Here is a 19,242-nt window from a genome sequence, read left to right as displayed (position 1 = left end):
CTATAGAATGACCTATACTGACTCAAATTCTTTTAAAAAAGGTAAAATTAAGACATATTAAAATTCTGACAGCATAGTATTCTGAAAAACCTCAAAGAAAACTTTTTTTATTCATAGATTAAACCAAAACATTTCTTCAAAAATCTGTTCTTCTGAATGCCAGAGAACAGAATGGTTTTGTTTTGTTTTGTTTTTGATGTGCAAAACTTAATTCCTTCTAGAACTAGTCTCTTGGACTTTCTTTGAAAAGCTAATTTATTTGTTCATTTTTTTTTTTTGGCCTTAAAATTTGTTACTAGTAGATAGTATGGAGTAAAACTGGTAGGGATAAAATTATTGTGGTGATGTTCAAGATTTTATACCCTCTGGAAAAATTTGTTTAGATGTGGTAGAATACTGTACTATTTTGTATTTGCTTTGTCTTTATGTTTGCCTTATAAGTAAGTTTTTATTTTAATCTACAAAACATGATTCTTTTCAAATTTCTTCTTCTGAAGGCCACCATGCCACATAAAACTATGTTTCTTCAGTTTTTCTATCATTACATATTCTAAGGTTTGTCCATGCTTTTATATATGGGGTTGAATTTCAAGAAAAGGAAGGAAGCAAGATAAATATCCATAGCATGTTGTGACATTTCAGATGATCCAACTTTTTTTTCTTTTATTTTTTAAAAACCAGAAACATGTGCTTGGATTTCTCAAGTGTTTGATTGAAATGAGCTTAATAATTCTAATGACAGTGTAGCTAGCAAATTTAAGTAATTAATCATTGGTTTCTAAATAATATTCATAGAATTGTGTATAAGAAAATAGCTGTACTAAGGGTCAATGGAATGTGATTTTAGTTCCAGCTAAGATACTTAAAATCTTGTATGACCTTAGGCAAGTAATCTAACTTCTCAGGGTTTGTTGTTTTCATTTGTACTGCCTATAGTAAGAATACTAAAAAAATCATATAAAGTATGCAGAATAGCTTTAAAAATATAAGTTGTTATGATGTTATTTTATCATTTATATGCATTTTACTCTAGTCAGAAGACATACTGCATTAAGATTTGATACCAGGCTTAATTTTCTTAAACAAAATTTATGAGGACAGATATTTGTAGTTTGATGGTTATTATACTTCACACCTGTTATCAAGTGTTTGTCTTGCTGTTAACTAGATGTGAGCCCTTAAGTTAGCTAACTGCTCTAATCCTCGGTTTCCTCATTTGTAAAATGGACAGAAGTATAAAGGTGACAGAAACACCTAACTTGGGATTTTTGTAAAGAACAGATGATACAGTACACATAGTGTTCTAAGTCCAGTGCCTTATTCACAGGAAGTGCTCAGTAATAGTGGGATTTGTAAACAAGTGGCCATACAGGAGGGCCTGCAGGTGGATAATTTAAAATGTGGTCAGGCAGGTAGTGAGTTTGCTTATACTTGTGATATTTAATCCTATTTAATCCTAAGAACTTATTTAGCTTCCATGTTTTACATACATTCTTCTGACAGGACATTGGAAGAGAAACAGATACAGTGGTTGGAAGAAAAGCACAAGCTTCATGAGCGTATCACAGACAGAGAAGAAAAGTATAATCAAGCTAAGGAGAAACTTCAGCGAGCTGCAATTGCCCAGAAAAAGGCAAGTGGTTCTTATTAAAGTGATTTCTGGCCGGGCACGGTGGCTCACACCTGTAATCCCAACACTTTGGGAGGCAGAGGCGAACAGATCACGAGGTCAGGAGATTGAGACCATCCTAGCTAACGTGGTGAAACCCATCTTTACTAAAAAAAATACAAAAAAATTAGCCAGATGTAGTGGCGAGCGCCTGTAGCCCCAGCTACTCTGGAGGCTGAGGCAGGACAATGGCATGAACCTGGGAGGCGTAGCTTACAGTGAGTCAAGATTGTGCCACTGCACTCCAACCTGGGTGACAGAGCAAGACTCTGTCTCAAAAAAATAAAATAAAATAAAAAGTGATTTCTGTGGAGTAAAATATAATTAAATCTTTTTTTTCTTTTCTTTTTTTTTTTTTTTTTTTTTAAGAGTCTGACTCCATGACGCAGGCTGTATTGCAGTGGTGCGATCTCGGCTCACTGCAACCTCCATCCCCTGGATTCAAGCGATTCTCATACCTCAGCCTTCAAGTAGCTGGGATTATAGGCACGTGCCACCATGCCCGGCTAATTTTTGTATTTTTAGTAGAGATAGGGTTTCCCATGTTTGCCAGGCTGGTCTCAAACTCCTGACCTCTAGTGGTCCTCCCACCTCAGCCTCCCAAAGTGCTGGGATTATAGGCATGAGTCGCCACGTCCATCCTAATAAACTCTTACAGGAGAATAAATATATAGTTGAATCTGAGATTTTAGTGATATGTTTAATTTAATATATAAGCATGACATTTTGCTGTCAACCTTGCAGAAATACATTGGGAAAATCCAGACTGTCCAGCAGGTTTGTTTCTAAATTTTGTGTGTAAGTGAATTGTTTTGAGTTGACATGCATTTTTCCACACAGAAGGTGTTTTTCAGAGTGATAGTTTCCAGGCCAACCCATGGAAGTCATATTTTACACATTCTCCAGTTAAATTATAGTGTGATTAAGATTGTTTCATTTATGCCTAATATCTGTTTTATTACTTTTGTAGTTAAAAGGCTTGTTTCCAATTCAGAAATACACGAGCAAGTATTTCTTTGCTCCAGCAGGAGGAACTGGGACTCCCTTGGCTTCTGAAACCGCCACAGTAGTTCCCACAGCATTGATCCTTTTTAAGTTTTACCTTTGCAGGCATACTTTTCTCCAGAACCTAACTTTGTTTTCTTGGAAACAGTCCAGGGCGTTATGGAAATAATGTATCTAGATGGATCTTCTAAGTCAGTGGTTTACAACTTTTTTCTATTTCAGCAAACCCAAGGAATGTAACAGGTCCCATTAGTAACCATGACTCATGGCAGTGATTAAGGAAGGAGAAGGACATGGTAATCTTTTCAACAGGATTAGAGGAAGAGGAGGGACATGATAAAGTGTGTGTGTGTGTGTGTGTGAGAGAGAGAGATATGTAAAGTCCCAGAAATAATTTGAGTTGTCTCCATTTGATAAATTCCCTTAATAGTAGCATTTGTTGTGGAGAGGAGAAAAGATCTGAGATGAGAGGAAAATATTTCTAGATGTAGTAACCATTATGTTAATACCTGTTTGTTTATTGCAAAGGTTAACTGTTCATATCTGGGTAAGAGAAAATAACTCTAGATCCTTCACTTATTCTGAATTTGAAAAATCACACATCAGTTCCTAGACCCATTTTTATGTAATTGGATAGCACTGCCAAATGTTGCTGACAGTTGGAGTGACAACATAAGTAGTCTAAAAGTCATTACTTCTCTACTTTCTTGGTCTCTGAATATTACTTTTATCTTCTCATAATACTAGAAGTAGTATTATTAGAAAAACAGCATTTATTATATAGGGATCCCAGTGTTTTATACCCAAATATACACACTTGTTTGTTTTTCTGTATATGTTACTTTTTTTACTTTCTGTCGATGTAGGTACTGAAAAGTGTATGGATATTAATGGGATTTCAGAGGATTGTTATGATCTCAGAGGACCTATGTTATGATTTCAGAGGACCTATGTTATGATCTCAGAGGACCTATGATCTCAGAAATCCTACTGAGTTTTGTTTGCACTGTGTTTGAAGCCTAGAAACATTTGAAGCCACGTTACAGCAAGAAATTGTAAGAGCTAAATTTTGAGATTTTAGGGATAAGTATCTTACAGATCAAATTCTAATTATTGAGGTTAGTTTGAGCTGAATTCTTTTGAAGCAAAAGTGACACCCAGTGGTGAGATTATCAACTAATCATAAGTATACCAGAAGGAGGGGAGGAGGTGATATTTTAAAAAATCTACAAAATATAGCCAGACCCCATCTCTACAAAAAATGAAAAAACTGTGCATGGTGGCACATGCCTGTAGTCCCAGCTACTTGGAAGGCTGAGGTGGGAGGATCACTTGAGCCCAGGAGTTCAAGATTGCAAAGAGCTGTGATGGCACCAGCCCTCCAGCATGGATGACACAGCAAGACCCTATCTCAGAAAAAAAAAAAAAAAAAAAAATTAACAAAAAAACCCCAAAACACTACAAAGTAACATTTCATTAGTATTGCAACAGGGTGAATTTTTTTTCTACTGAAATATCTGCCAGATGATGAGTGTGACGATAGTAAATAGTCATTTTACTTTTTAAAATGTGATCTGTGGATTGCGATTTAAGTCATAGCGAAATTGTTAAGGTCAATTCAGTGAATGATTATGACCTAGAGTTGTCGTACTACGTGGGACACTGCCCTAGGAGCTTACAAGTTTACATCAATTAAAATAGAAAAACATCATGTGTAACTTAGAAATACAATTAAAAAGTATGTAAGTGTATATAATTTTAGGACTGGAAGGGATCTTAGCATTCAGATAGCTTTTACAAGTTAGCAAACTAAGAGAGGAAGTACCCAAGAAGATTACTTAACGAGTAAGAATCAAAAGTTGACTAAAATCTACATGTTTCTGTTCTCAGTCTGGTACTCTTTCCACTGCTCTGTTAGGCTTTAATTTCCTGCTTTCTTTGATTCCAAATACTTTACAATTTTTCGCTTAATATAGCTATGGTCCATATGAGTCGTTTCTTGTAACAGAATAATCACTGTAAATTAATTTAACTCATACCCTTTTCCCATTCAAGTTAAAGATAATGCTTCTATTTGACAATTTTAGCTATCAGATTTATACATAAATATAATTCATAAGAGTGCAACAGACTTTTTAGGTTCTTTAATGCCAAAAGTCATAACATTTTTTGCCATAAGACTTAACAAAAGTCACAAATTATGATACCCAGGGCAGAAATAATCCTTTAGAGTTGCTTTCCTGTGAAAAGTTCTTTTTTCCCTCAGGCTGGATAAGATGGTTCACTGCCATCTGTGTTTACTCAGAGCTCCAAGCTCCTAAGCACAGAGATTGTCATTTCTGCTGTTTTTAAGTAGTCTTTGGTGTAAATGATGTTTTGTTGTGTTGATTTGTTTGGAAAAGTTTGACCAGGATCTTGAGTTGGGATGCCCTTCTATGATTGATACATACAGAGAGAATGTATTCCCCCCATCCCCACTGAAGAGAGATCTCTTGAAGCGAACACAGTGAGTTGGATTTTTCTTTTTTCTTGAGGAACCTGGAATGACAACTTGTTATTTTTATTCTAAGGTATATGTCTCTGAAATACTTCTTGGTCAGATACTATTATGAATGTTTTCAAAAAAGAGATGAATCATAGTCTTGAAGTTGCAAAATATCTGATTGAATATGTTGTGTGGCCTAGATTATGCTATACACTGTGGGGAAATAGAAGCCGTGATTACTCCTTGACTTTGATAACTATATAATCTTGTTGGAGAAATAAGATAACATGCAAGAAACACCTAAATAATCCCACTAGTCACTCGTGGGTGATTTATGCGGACTCTACAATTTGAGAACCACTGTGCTAGATAGAAAAAAATCTGAAGACAAGGAGACCAGTTAGGAAGATGCTATAGTAAACTTAAAGTGAGGTAAGAAGTCTAAAATTGGGACTTGGAATATAGGAATGAAGGTGAAAGTTGACTGCCAGAGGTATTCCAAAGGAAAAAATAATTGCAGAATATATTGGTAAATAAGAAAGAAAACTATGAAGTATTTTAGCTGTGAGAAGACGTAAGTGGAGTTATTATAGTGGATTGAAGAACGTCAGTTGAGTAGAAAGATATGAAACGTATGTCAGATAGGAAATGATGGCAGTACATCCAGGTAGACATGATAACAGGTGTGAACAGAGCCAGGGGAGCCTCCTCTTCCCAGGGAAGTAGTGAGTGAGTGAGTGATCCCGGCGACCCACACTTCTCCTTGGATCTTTGCAACCCACGGGTCAAGAGATCCCCTTATGAGCCCACTCCACCAGGGTCTGCAGCCTGATACACAGAATTACGTGGAGTCTCAGCAATGCAGCCGCTCAGATACACATAGAGCCCTGGGAGCTTTAGATACCCAGGTTTCCCATCAAAAGCAACTGCAACTCCAGCCAAGCGGGATGTTAGACCCCTGTACATACCCCTAGGAAAGAGGCTGAATCCAAGGGATAGAGCAGTGATAGTCTGTAGGCCCCACTACCATGGCACCTTGCAGGATAAGACCCACTGGCTTGGAACTCTAGTCAGCCACTGGTAGCAGTGTTACACCTCTCTGAGGTGGAGCTCCCAGAGGGAGGGATGGGCTGCCATCTTTGCTGTTTTGTAGCGTTAGCTATTGTTGCCTTTAGTGCAGCCACCTGATGGAAAAGTGGCCAGACTGCTTTTTTATGCAGGTCCTGGACCCTGCTTCTCAATGAGTGGGGGATCTCCCGACCAGGGTCACTAGTCACTCTTGTTGGTGTTTTCCACCTGGCAGTGGTTCCAAGCCTCCCTGGGACAGAGTTCCCAGGGGGAGGGATCGGCTGTCATCTTTGATATTTCACATTCACGTTGTTGCCTTTGGGCTCTAGGGAGTCTAAGATGGTTAGGGACTGGAGTGGTCCCCTGGTACACAGCTCTAAGGAGAAGTGGCCAGGCTGCTTTCTCATGTGGCTCCTGGATCTCATTTCTCCTCACTGGGTGGAATCTCCCGACAGGTCTACAACCATACCTCCACCAGTGTTTTCTGGCCAGCAGTAGTTTCAGACCTCCCTGGAATGGATCTCCCAGAGAGAGGGATGGGCTGCCAGCTTTGCTGTTTTGCAGCTTTAGCTCTTTGCCTTTGGGATCTGGAGAGTCCGAAGCAACTCTCGAGGAGACCCCCATCACAGCACAACTGCTCTATGAAAAAGTGGCCAGACTGCTTTTTCACGAGTCCCTAATCCCATTCCTCCTCAGTGGACAGGGCCTTTTGACCAGGGTTTCCAGCCATCTGCACCAGTGTTTTTTGACTGGCAGCAGTTTCAAACCTCCCTGGAACAGAGCTCCCAAAGAGAGGGTGGACCACCACTTCCGCTGTTAAGCAGCCTTAGCTGTTGTCTTCAGGCTTTAGAGAGTCTGAGGTGACTAGGGGCTGGAGTGGACCCCTAGCAAAGCATGGCTGCCCTATGGAAAAAGCCAGATGGCTTTTTTTTGTGGGTCCCTGATTCTGTTACTCCTCACTAGGTGGGATCTCCCAACCAAAGTCTCTAGCCACCTCCTGTTAGTGTGTTCTGCTGGCAACAGGTCTGTGCCTCCCTGGGACAGAGCTCCCAGAGAGAAGGGCAGTCCTCCATCTTTGCTGTTTCACAGACTTCCTTGTTGATATCTTCAGGTACTGGAAAATTCAAGATGAAAAGGGATTGGAGCAGACCCCCAGCATACTGTAGCAGCCCTATGGAAAAGTGGCCAGACTGTTATGTGGGTCCCTGATTCTGTATCTTCTCACTGAGCAGGTCCTTCCAACCTGGATCTCCAGCCATCCCCACCAGGGCCATCAAGCCAGTAGCAGCTCTGTTACTATCTGGGACAGAGCTCCTAGTGGGAGGGATGGGTTGCCATCTTTGCTGTCTTGTAACCCTCACCCTTACTGTCTCCAGGCTCTGGAGAGTCTGCAGGGACCAGGGGCTGGTACGGATGCCCAACACAAAACACCCACCTCCGAAAAGTTGCCAGACTGTTCTCCATGCAAGTCCCAGTCCTCACTTCTCCTCCTTGGGCAGGGTCATCCAACCTGGAACTCTAGCACAACTACCCTGACCTTGGCTGACCACTTCAATCAGAGGCAGCCCAGCAGTTAAAGGAACGCCCCCAAGCAGAGATGGAACTATCAGACAGAAGGAATCAACTGAAGAACTCTAGCAACTCAGATGGTCAGAGTGTCAACTCACATGGCCACTAGTTCTCCAACAAGGGTTCTTAACCAGGCTGAGTTGACTGAAGTGACACAAATAGAAATCAGAATATGGGTAGGCATGAAGATCATCAAGATTCAGGAGAATGGCAAAACCCAATCCAAGGAAACTAAGAATCACAATAAAACAATACAGGCACTGACATATGAAATAGCCAGTATAAAAAAGAACCTAACTGATCTGATAGAGCTGAAAAACACACTATAAGAATGTCACAGTGCGATCACAAGTATTAACAGCAGGAGAGAGACCAAGCTGAATAATCTCAGAACTTGAATACTGGCTCTTTGGAATAAGACAGACAAAAATAAAAAAGAATAGAAAAGAATGAATAAAACCTCCAAGAAATATGAGATTATGTAAAAAGGCCAAATCTACAAATCATTGGCATCCCTGAAAGGGTTGGGGAGAAAGCAAACAACTTAGAAAACACATTTCAGGATATTGTCCAAGAAAACTTCCAGCAGGGACTATAGAGAACAAGATTCTACACAGGAAGATAATCCCCAAGACATATAATCATCAGATTTTCCAAGATCAAAATGAAAGAATATTAAAGGTACTTGGAGAGAAAGGGCAGGTCACCTACAAAGGAAACCCCATCAGGCTAACAGCTGACCTCTCAGCAGGAACCCTTCAAGGCAGAAGAGACTGGGGACCTGTAATCAACATTCTTAAGAAAATCTTCAACCAAGAATTTCATATCTGGCCAAACCTTCCTCAATAAAGGAGAAATAAGATCCTTTTTAGATAAGTAAATGCTGAGGGAGTTTTAGATAAGCAAATGCTTGTAAAATGGAGACCCATCTTACAAGAGATCTTGACAGGAACACTAAATATGGAAAGATGGTTACCATGATTCTGCTGAGAGAGAGCATAAAAAAAAAAAAGATAGTTACCAGCCAATACAAAAACACACTTAAGTACACAGATTAGCCACACTATAAAGCAACCACACAAACAAGCCAGCCTAATAACCAGCTAACAACACAATGACAGGATCAAATCCACACATATTAATACTGACCTTGAATATAAATGGGCCAAGTGCCCCCATTTAAAAGGCACAGAATGGTAAACTGGATGAAAAAGCAAGACCCAGTGATATGCTGTCTTCAAGAAACCCGTCTCATATGTGATGACACCCATAGGCTCAAAATAAATGGATGGAGGAACATCTGCCAAGCAAATAGAAATCAGAAAAATGCCGGGGTTGCAATCCTAAGTTCAGACAAAACAGATTTTAAACCAACAAAAATAAAAAAAGACAAGGGATTACATAGTGGTAAAGGGTTCAATTCAATAAGAAAACCTAACTATTCTAAATATATATGCACCCAACATAGGAGCACCCAGATTTATAAAGCAAGTTCTTAGAGACCTACAAAGAGACTTACACTCCCACAAAATAATAGTGGGAGACTTCCACAATCCACTGACAGTATTAAATCATCAAGGAAGAAAGTTAGCAAAGATATTCAGGACCTGAACTTAACATTGGACCAGATGGATCTGATAGACCTCTACAGAACTTTTCATCCAAAAACAACAGAATATACATTTTTTTCATTGCTGCATGACACATACTCTGAAATTGACCACACAATCAGACATAAAACAATCCTCAGCAAATGCAAAATAACTGAAATACCAAACACACAGCACAATAAAAGTTGAAATCAAGACTAAAAATATAATTGCTCAAAACGATGCAATTACATGGAAGTTAACCTGCTCCTGAATGACTTTTGAGTAAATAATGAAATTAAGGCAGGTATCAAGAAGTTATTTGAAACTAAGAGAACAAAGATAAAGCATACCAGAATCTCTGGGACAGCTAAGGTAATGTTATGAAGGAAATATATAGCACCAAATGCCCACATCAGAGAGTTAAAAAGATCCCAAATTAACAACCTAGCAGCACAACTAAAAGAATTAGAGGACCAAGAGAAAACCAACCCAAAGCTAGCATTAGAGCTGAACAGAAGGAGATCAAAACATGAACAGCCATTCAAAAGATTAACTAATACAGGAGTTGCATTTTTGGGAAAATTGATAGGCCACTAGATAGACTAATGAAGAAAAATGAGAAGATCCAAATAAACACAATTAGAAATGACAGAGAGGATGTTACCATTGACCTCACAGAAATACAACCAACCATCACAGACAACTATGAACACCTTTCTGCATACAAACTAACAAACAAACAACAAACAAACTAACAAAGCTAAAAGAGATAGATAAATTCTGGAAACATACACCTTCCCAAGACAGAACCAGGAAGAAGTTGATATCCTGTACAGACCAATAATGAGTTCTGAAATTGAGGCAGTAGTAAATATCTGCCAACCAAAGAAAGCCCAGGACCAGATGGATTCACAGCCAGATTCTACCAAATGTTCAAAGAAGAGCTGGTACTGTTTCTACTTAAACTATTACAAAAAATAGAGGAGCGGCCGGGCGCGGTGGCTCAAGCCTGTAATCCCAGCACTTTGGGAGGCCGAGGCGGGTGGATCACGAGGTCAGGAGATCGAGACCCTCCTGGCTAACACGGTGAAACCCTGTCTCTACTAAAATACAAAAAACTAGCCGGGCGCGGTGGCGGGCGCCTGTAGTCCCAGCTACTCGGAGGCTGAGGCGGGAGAATGGCGGGAACCCGGGAGGCGGAGCTTGCAGTGAGCCGAGATCGCGCCACTGCACTCCAGCCTGGGCGACACAGCGAGACTCCGTCTCAAAAAAAAAAAAAAAAAAAAAAAAAAATAGAGGAGCAGGAAATCCTTCCCAAATCATTCTGTGAAGCCAGCATTGTCTTGATAACAAAACCTGGCAGACACACAACAATGGAGACTTTAGGCCAATATCTTTGATGAACATTGATGCAGAAATACTCAACAAAATACTTGCAAACCGAATCCAGTAGCACATCAAAAACCTAATCTACCATGATCATATAGGTTTTATCTCTGAGATGCAAGGTTGGTTCAACATGTGCAAATCAATAAAGGTGATTCATCACATGAACAGGACTAAAGACAAAAACCACATGTTTATCTCAATAGATGTAGAAAAGGCTTTTGACAAAATTCAACATCCCTTTATATTAAAAACTCAATAAACTAAGTATTGAAGGAATATACTACAAAATGTAAGAACCATCTGTGGCAGACCCACAGCCAACATCATACTGAATGGGCAAGTTATGGAAGCATTCTCCTTGAAAACCAGCACAAGACAATGATACCCTCTCTCGCCACTCCTATTCAACAGAGTATTAGAAGTCCTGGCCAGAGTAGTTAGGCAAGAGAAAGAAAGAAAGAAAGAGAGAGAGGAGAGAGAAGAGGGAGGAGGGAAAGAAAAAGGGCATCCAAATAGGAGGAGAGGAAGTAAAACTATTCCTGTTTGCAATCGACATGATTGTATGTTTAGAAAACACCCAGAGTCTCAATCCGAAAAGCTCCTTCAGCTGATAACTTTAGCAAAGTTTCAAGATACAAAATCAATGTACAAAAATCACTAGCATTCCTGTACACCAACAGCAGCCAAGCTGAGAGCCAATCAGGAACGCAATCCCATTCACGATTGCACAAAAAGAATAAAATATTTAGGAATACAGCTAAACGGGGGTGAACAGTCTCTAAAATGATGATTACAAAACACTGCTTAGACAAATCAGAGATGATACAAATAAATGGAAAAGCTTTCCATGCTCATGGATAGGAAGAATCAATATCATTAAAATGGTCATACTGCCAAAAGCAACTTATTGATTCAGTGCTATTTCTATCACACTACCAATGGCATTCTTCATGGAACTAGAAAAAATACTTTTAAAATTCATATGGAGCCGGGCGCGGTGGCTCAAGCCTGTAATCCCAGCACTTTGGGAGGCCGAGACGGGCGGATCACGAGGTCAGGAGATCGAGACCATCCTGGCTAACACGGTGAAACCCCGTCTCTACTAAAAATACAAAAAAATAGCCGGGCGAGGTGGCGGGCGCCTGTAGTCCCAGCTACTCCGGAGGCTGAGGCAGGAGAATGGCATAAACCCGGGAGGCGGAGCTTGCAGTGAGCTGAGATCCGGCCACTGCACTCCAGCCCGGGCGACAGAGCAAGACTCCGTCTCAAAAAAAAAAAAAAAAAAAAAAAAAAAAAAAAAAATTCATATGGAACCAAAAAAGAGTCCAAGTAGCCACAGCAATATCCTATGCCAAACAACAACAACAACAAAAATGTGGGCAGCATCATGCTACCTGACTTTATACTATAGGGCAACAATAACCAAAACAGCATGATATTGATACAAAAACAGACACATAGACCAATGGAACAGAATAGAGTAACCAGAATTAAGGCCTCACACCTACAACCACCTGATCTTCAACAAAGCTGACAAAAACAAGCAATGGGAAAAAGGACACCCCATTCATTAAATGGTGCTGGGATAAACGGCCATACGCAGAAGATTGAAACTAGACCTGCTTACACCATATGCAAAAATCAACTCAAGAAGGATTAAAGACTTAGATTAAAATCCAAAACTATAAAAATGCTGGAGGACAACCTAGGCAGTACCATTCAGGACATAGGAACTGGCAAAGATTTCATGGTGAAGATGCCAAAAGCGGCCGGGCGCGGTGGCTCAAGCCTGTAATCCCAGCACTTTGGGAGGCCAAGACGGACGGATCACGAGGTCAGGAGATCGAGACCATCCTGGCTAACACGGTGAAACCCCGTCTCTACTAAAAAATACAAAAAACTAGTCAGGTGAGGTGGCGGACGCCTGTAGTCCCAGCTACTCGGGAGGCTGAGGCAGGAGAATGGCGTAAACCCGGGAGGCGGAGCTTGCAGTGAGCTGAGATCCGGTCACTGCACTCCAGCCCGGGCGACAGAGCGAGACTCTGTCTCAAAAAAAAAAAAAAAAAAAAAAAACCAAAACCAATAAAAAAAAAAGCAAAAGTTGATAAATGGGTTCTAATTAAGAGCTTCTGCACAGCAAAAGAAACTGTCAACAGAGTAGACAGGCAACATACAGAATGGGAGAAGACATTTGCAAACTATGCATCTGCATCTGACAAAGATCTATCCAACATCTAGAAAGAACTTAAATTTACAGGATAAAAACAACTCCAATCAAAAATAGGCAAAGGAAATGAACAGGTCATTTTCAAAAGAAGACATACATGTGACCAACAAGCATATGAAATAAAGCTCAATATCACTGATCATTAGAGAAATGCACATCAAAGCCACAGTGAGATACCATCTCACACCAGTCAGAATGGCTATTAAAAAACAAAAAAATAACAGATTTTGGCAGGGTTGTGGAGAAAAGGGAATACTTATACATTGTTGGTGGGAGTGTAAATTAGTTCAACCATTGTAGAAAGCAGTGTGGTAATTCCTCGAAGAGCTAAAAACAGAACTACCATTGGACCCAGCAATACCATTACTGTGTAAATATACCCAAAAGATTATAAATCTTTCTGCCATGAAGACACATACATGCATATGTTCATTGCAACACTATTCACAATAGCAAAGACATGAGAATCAACCTAAATGCCCATCAATGGAAGATTGGATAAAGAAAATGTATATATACACCATGGAATACTATACAGCCATAAAAAAGAATGAGATAATGTCCTTTGCCAGGTACATGGATGGAGCAAGAGGCCATTATCCTTAGCAAACTAACACAAGAAAGGAAAACCAAATACTGCATGTTTTCATTCTCGTAAGTGGGAGCTAAATGATGAGAACACGTGGACACAAAAGGGAACAACAAACACTGGGGCCTACTTGAGAGTGGAGCATAGGAGGAAGGAGAGGATCAGAAAAAATAACTTGGGTACTAGGCTTAGTACTTGGGTGATGAAATAATCTATTTACCTATAAAACAAACTTGCACATGAGTTTACCTATAAAACAAACCTGCACATGTACCTCTGAGCGTAAAAAAAGTTTTAAGAATAAAGAAATGGACATAAAGAGTAGAAAGGAAGTTAAAATTATCATTCACAAATGTCATTGCATGCATAAAAGTCAAATCTGTCAAACTGTTAATGTGTATTTTTAAAATTTCTAGATACAAAGTCAAGTAACAAATACCAGTTATTTTTCTTTACACACACAATTAGAAGATATTTAAATGCCATTTACAATAGCATGAAAATACATAAAATACCTAGGAACAAATCCATTGAAAGATGTTTATGCCTTCTACACTGAAATACAAATACTGCTAAGAAAAATTGAAGAATGCCTAAAGGGAAAACTGTACCATGTTCATGACTTGGAAGATTCAATATTAAGGTGTCAGTTCTTCCCAAATTTATCCATAAGTTGAATGCAGTTCTAATCAAGAGCTCAGCAGGTTTATTTGTAGAAATTAGAAAGTAGATTCTAAAATTCATCTGAAAGTACAAAGGACTAGAATAACCAAAGCGATCTTGAAGAACAATAAAGCTAGAGGACTTAAAACTACCAGGTATCAACACCAAATATAAGCTACAGTAATTCAGTGTGGTATTGGCATAAGGATAAACAGGCAAATGGAACAGTAGCAGAAGTAGGTTTACATTAAAGGTACCATTGCATTTTGATAAGGAGGCTCCTTCAAATAGATAGTAGTGAGTCAATTGATTAAACTCAACCTAACCTCACAACATAGATAAAAATGAATAAAGCTTCTAGATGAAAACTTGGGAGAAAATTTTAGGGTCTTGGGATAGTAAAAGTAAGCAGGATGCAAAAAGTTCTTACTATAAAATACATGATTGATGTAATTGATTTTAAATTAAAAGCTTTTTATTAAGGGATACTCTTAATAGAAAATGACACCACAGGCTGGAGAAGGTCAATCTGCAATACATATGTATCTGATACACGATTCATATCTTGAATATATAAAGAACTACAAATCAGTAGGAATCAGGTTACTCAAAAGTTTTAATGGACAAAAAACTAGGATGGACACTTCACAAAGAAGGGATATCCAGATGACTAACATGCATAAGAAAAGGTGCTCAGTACCTTTAGCTATCAGGAAAATGTAAATTAAAACTACGGTGAGATACTGTATTTCACCAAAACAGGATGCAAAAACTAAAAGACTGACCATACCAAGTATTGGCAAAAATGTGGAACAGCTAGAACTCACATATTCCTGGTGAAAATGTAATTGGTAGAACTGCTTTAGAAAACTGGCAGTATCTACTAAAGCTAAAACATGTATACACTATGACACACTCATAGGTGTATACTCAAGAGAATGAGGTACTTACATCTGCCAAAAACTTGTTTAGGAATGTTCATAAAATATGATATCCCCAGACTGGAAACAATTTAAATTTTCATGAACAGGAAAATGGATAAAATGTGGTATATTTGTACAGTGGATGACAGCATTACAGTGAAAAAGAAGTGCTGTGACAATACAACACCCATGGCTTAGTCATATAAAATGCTGAGAAAGAAGTCCAGATACAAAAGAGCATAAATTTATTATTTCTTTCATATGAATGGGTGGATGGATAGACAGATGGACTCCTTAACTACCTATAAATTCATAAATAAATACTTCTGGTGATAAAGGCTAGAAGAGTGGTTCTTTTGCCAGGGTAGACAGGAGCATAAGGAAGCCTTCTGGGATGTTGGAGGATGTGGGACAATCAAAGCATGAGAAAGAATGCTCGTGCAGAGTTATTTGTAATAGTCCCAACTGGAAATAATGCAAATAACCCTTGATGGTATACTGAGTGAATATACTAGACTATGCAGTAATCATAAGTGGAATATAATATGTGGGAATTAATGAAGTATATCTGTAAGTAACAAATCTCACAATGTCGAGTGAAATAAAGCCAGTAATAAAAGAGTAAATACTCTGATTGTATGTATATGAGGTTCAAAAAAAAAAAAAAAAAAAAAAGATGCCAAAACCAATCACAACAAAAGCAAAAGTTGATAAATGGGTTCTAATTAAGAGCTTCTGCACAGCAAAAGAAACTGTCAACAGAGTAGACAGGCAACATACAGAATGGGAGAAGACATTTGCAAACTATGCATCTGCATCTGACAAAGATCTATCCAACATCTAGAAAGAACTTAAATTTACAGGATAAAACAACTCCAATCAAAATAGGCAAAGGAAATGAACAGGTCATTTTCAAAAGAAGACATACATGTGACCAACAAGCATATGAAATAAAGCTCAATATCACTGATCATTAGAGAAATGCACATCAAAGCCACAGTGAGATACCATCTCACACCAGTCAGAATGGCTATTAAAAAACAAAAAAATAACAGATTTTGGCAGGGTTGTGGAGAAAAGGGAATACTTATACATTGTTGGTGGGAGTGTAAATTAGTTCAACCATTGTAGAAAGCAGTGTGGTAATTCCTCGAAGAGCTAAAACAGAACTACCATTGGACCCAGCAATACCATTACTGTGTAAATATACCCAAAAGATTATAAATCTTTCTGCCATGAAGACACATACATGCATATGTTCATTGCAACACTATTCACAATAGCAAAGACATGAGAATCAACCTAAATGCCCATCAATGGAAGATTGGATAAAGAAAATGTATATATACACCATGGAATACTATACAGCCATAAAAAAGAATGAGATAATGTCCTTTGCCAGGTACATGGATGGAGCAAGAGGCCATTATCCTTAGCAAACTAACACAAGAAAGGAAAACCAAATACTGCATGTTTTCATTCTCGTAAGTGGGAGCTAAATGATGAGAACACGTGGACACAAAAGGGAACAACAAACACTGGGGCCTACTTGAGAGTGGAGCATAGGAGGAAGGAGAGGATCAGAAAAAATAACTTGGGTACTAGGCTTAGTACTTGGGTGATGAAATAATCTATTTACCTATAAAACAAACTTGCACATGAGTTTACCTATAAAACAAACCTGCACATGTACCTCTGAGCGTAAAAAAAGTTTTAAGAATAAAGAAATGGACATAAAGAGTAGAAAGGAAGTTAAAATTATCATTCACAAATGTCATTGCATGCATAAAAGTCAAATCTGTCAAACTGTTAATGTGTATTTTAAAATTTCTAGATACAAAGTCAAGTAACAAATACCAGTTATTTTCTTTACACACACAATTAGAAGATATTTAAATGCCATTTACAATAGCATGAAAATACATAAAATACCTAGGAACAAATCCATTGAAAGATGTTTATGCCTTCTACACTGAAATACAAATACTGCTAAGAAAATTGAAGAATGCCTAAAGGGAAAACTGTACCATGTTCATGACTTGGAAGATTCAATATTAAGGTGTCAGTTCTTCCCAAATTTATCCATAAGTTGAATGCAGTTCTAATCAAGAGCTCAGCAGGTTTATTTGTAGAAATTAGAAAGTAGATTCTAAAATTCATCTGAAAGTACAAAGGACTAGAATAACCAAAGCGATCTTGAAGAACAATAAAGCTAGAGGACTTAAAACTACCAGGTATCAACACCAAATATAAGCTACAGTAATTCAGTGTGGTATTGGCATAAGGATAAACAGGCAAATGGAACAGTAGCAGAAGTAGGTTTACATTAAAGGTACCATTGCATTTTGATAAGGAGGCTCCTTCAAATAGATAGTAGTGAGTCAATTGATTAAACTCAACCTAACCTCACAACATAGATAAAATGAATAAAGCTTCTAGATGAAAACTTGGGAGAAAATTTTAGGGTCTTGGGATAGTAAAAGTAAGCAGGATGCAAAAGTTCTTACTATAAAATACATGATTGATGTAATTGATTTTAAATTAAAAGCTTTTATTAAGGGATACTCTTAATAGAAAATGACACCACAGGCTGGAGAAGGTCAATCTGCAATACATATGTATCTGATACACGATTCATATCTTGAATATATAAAGAACTACAAATCAGTAGGAATCAGGTTACTCAAAAGTTTTAATGGACAAAAAACTAGGATGGACACTTCACAAAGAAGGGATATCCAGATGACTAACATGCATAAGAAAAGGTGCTCAGTACCTTTAGCTATCAGGAAAATGTAAATTAAAACTACGGTGAGATACTGTATTTCACCAAAACAGGATGCAAAACTAAAAGACTGACCATACCAAGTATTGGCAAAATGTGGAACAGCTAGAACTCACATATTCCTGGTGAAAATGTAATTGGTAGAACTGCTTTAGAAAACTGGCAGTATCTACTAAAGCTAAAACATGTATACACTATGACACACTCATAGGTGTATACTCAAGAGAATGAGGTACTTACATCTGCCAAAACTTGTTTAGGAATGTTCATAAAATATGATATCCCCAGACTGGAAACAATTTAAATTTTCATGAACAGGAAAATGGATAAAATGTGGTATATTTGTACAGTGGATGACAGCATTACAGTGAAAAGAAGTGCTGTGACAATACAACACCCATGGCTTAGTCATATAAAATGCTGAGAAAGAAGTCCAGATACAAAAGAGCATAAATTTATTATTTCTTTCATATGAATGGGTGGATGGATAGACAGATGGACTCCTTAACTACCTATAAATTCATAAATAAATACTTCTGGTGATAAAGGCTAGAAGAGTGGTTCTTTTGCCAGGGTAGACAGGAGCATAAGGAAGCCTTCTGGGATGTTGGAGGATGTGGGACAATCAAAGCATGAGAAAGAATGCTCGTGCAGAGTTATTTGTAATAGTCCCAACTGGAAATAATGCAAATAACCCTTGATGGTATACTGAGTGAATATACTAGACTATGCAGTAATCATAAGTGGAATATAATATGTGGGAATTAATGAAGTATATCTGTAAGTAACAAATCTCACAATGTCGAGTGAAATAAAGCCAGTAATAAAAGAGTAAATACTCTGATTGTATGTATATGAGGTTCAAAAATAGGCAAAAGTAAACTATACTTTTGGAAGTAAATTAGTTGGTTACCTTTTCAGAGGATGACAGGCCTAGTGATTGGAAGGGGGAAAGGAAGGGGCCCTTCTGGCATGGCAGTACTCTTGACCTACAAGGGAATCATGCCAGCATTTGTTTTGTGGTTTTTCATTGAGCTTTACATTTCTATTCTATTCATTTCTCTATAAGATTATACTTCAGTTAAAAAAGAATTCAAAAACAAATACCTAAAAGGTTTGTAGTGACTAAATGAGTTTTAACATCATAGGTGTTTTTCTATTAAAAAACAAAAGACCTGTGTATAAAAACTGAAAAAAAAAAAAAACTACTTTTTTCCATATACTCCTTTTGCATTTTACCTGGGCTTTTCCATATTATTTAATCAAACCATACAATAT

General features: G+C 38.1%; 1 protein-coding gene across 1 annotated transcript in view; it reads left to right on the top strand.

Moving 5' to 3' along the window:
• CEP83 (centrosomal protein 83) overlaps positions 1–19,242 on the top strand; it is a 156,376-nt gene that overhangs the window by 131,050 nt on the left and 6,084 nt on the right. The window contains 2 exon segments of the mRNA XM_017868397.1: positions 809–817; positions 1,376–1,633. Of these exon segments, the coding sequence (XP_017723886.1) occupies positions 809–817; positions 1,376–1,633 (267 nt within the window).

The sequence above is a fragment of the Rhinopithecus bieti genome, unplaced genomic scaffold, assembly GCF_001698545.2.
Source record: "Rhinopithecus bieti isolate Rb0 unplaced genomic scaffold, ASM169854v2 scaffold_2453, whole genome shotgun sequence".
NCBI lineage: Eukaryota > Metazoa > Chordata > Mammalia > Primates > Cercopithecidae > Rhinopithecus > Rhinopithecus bieti.
Note: the sequence above shows the minus strand (reverse complement) of the source record. Positions and strands in the feature narration are given on the sequence as shown.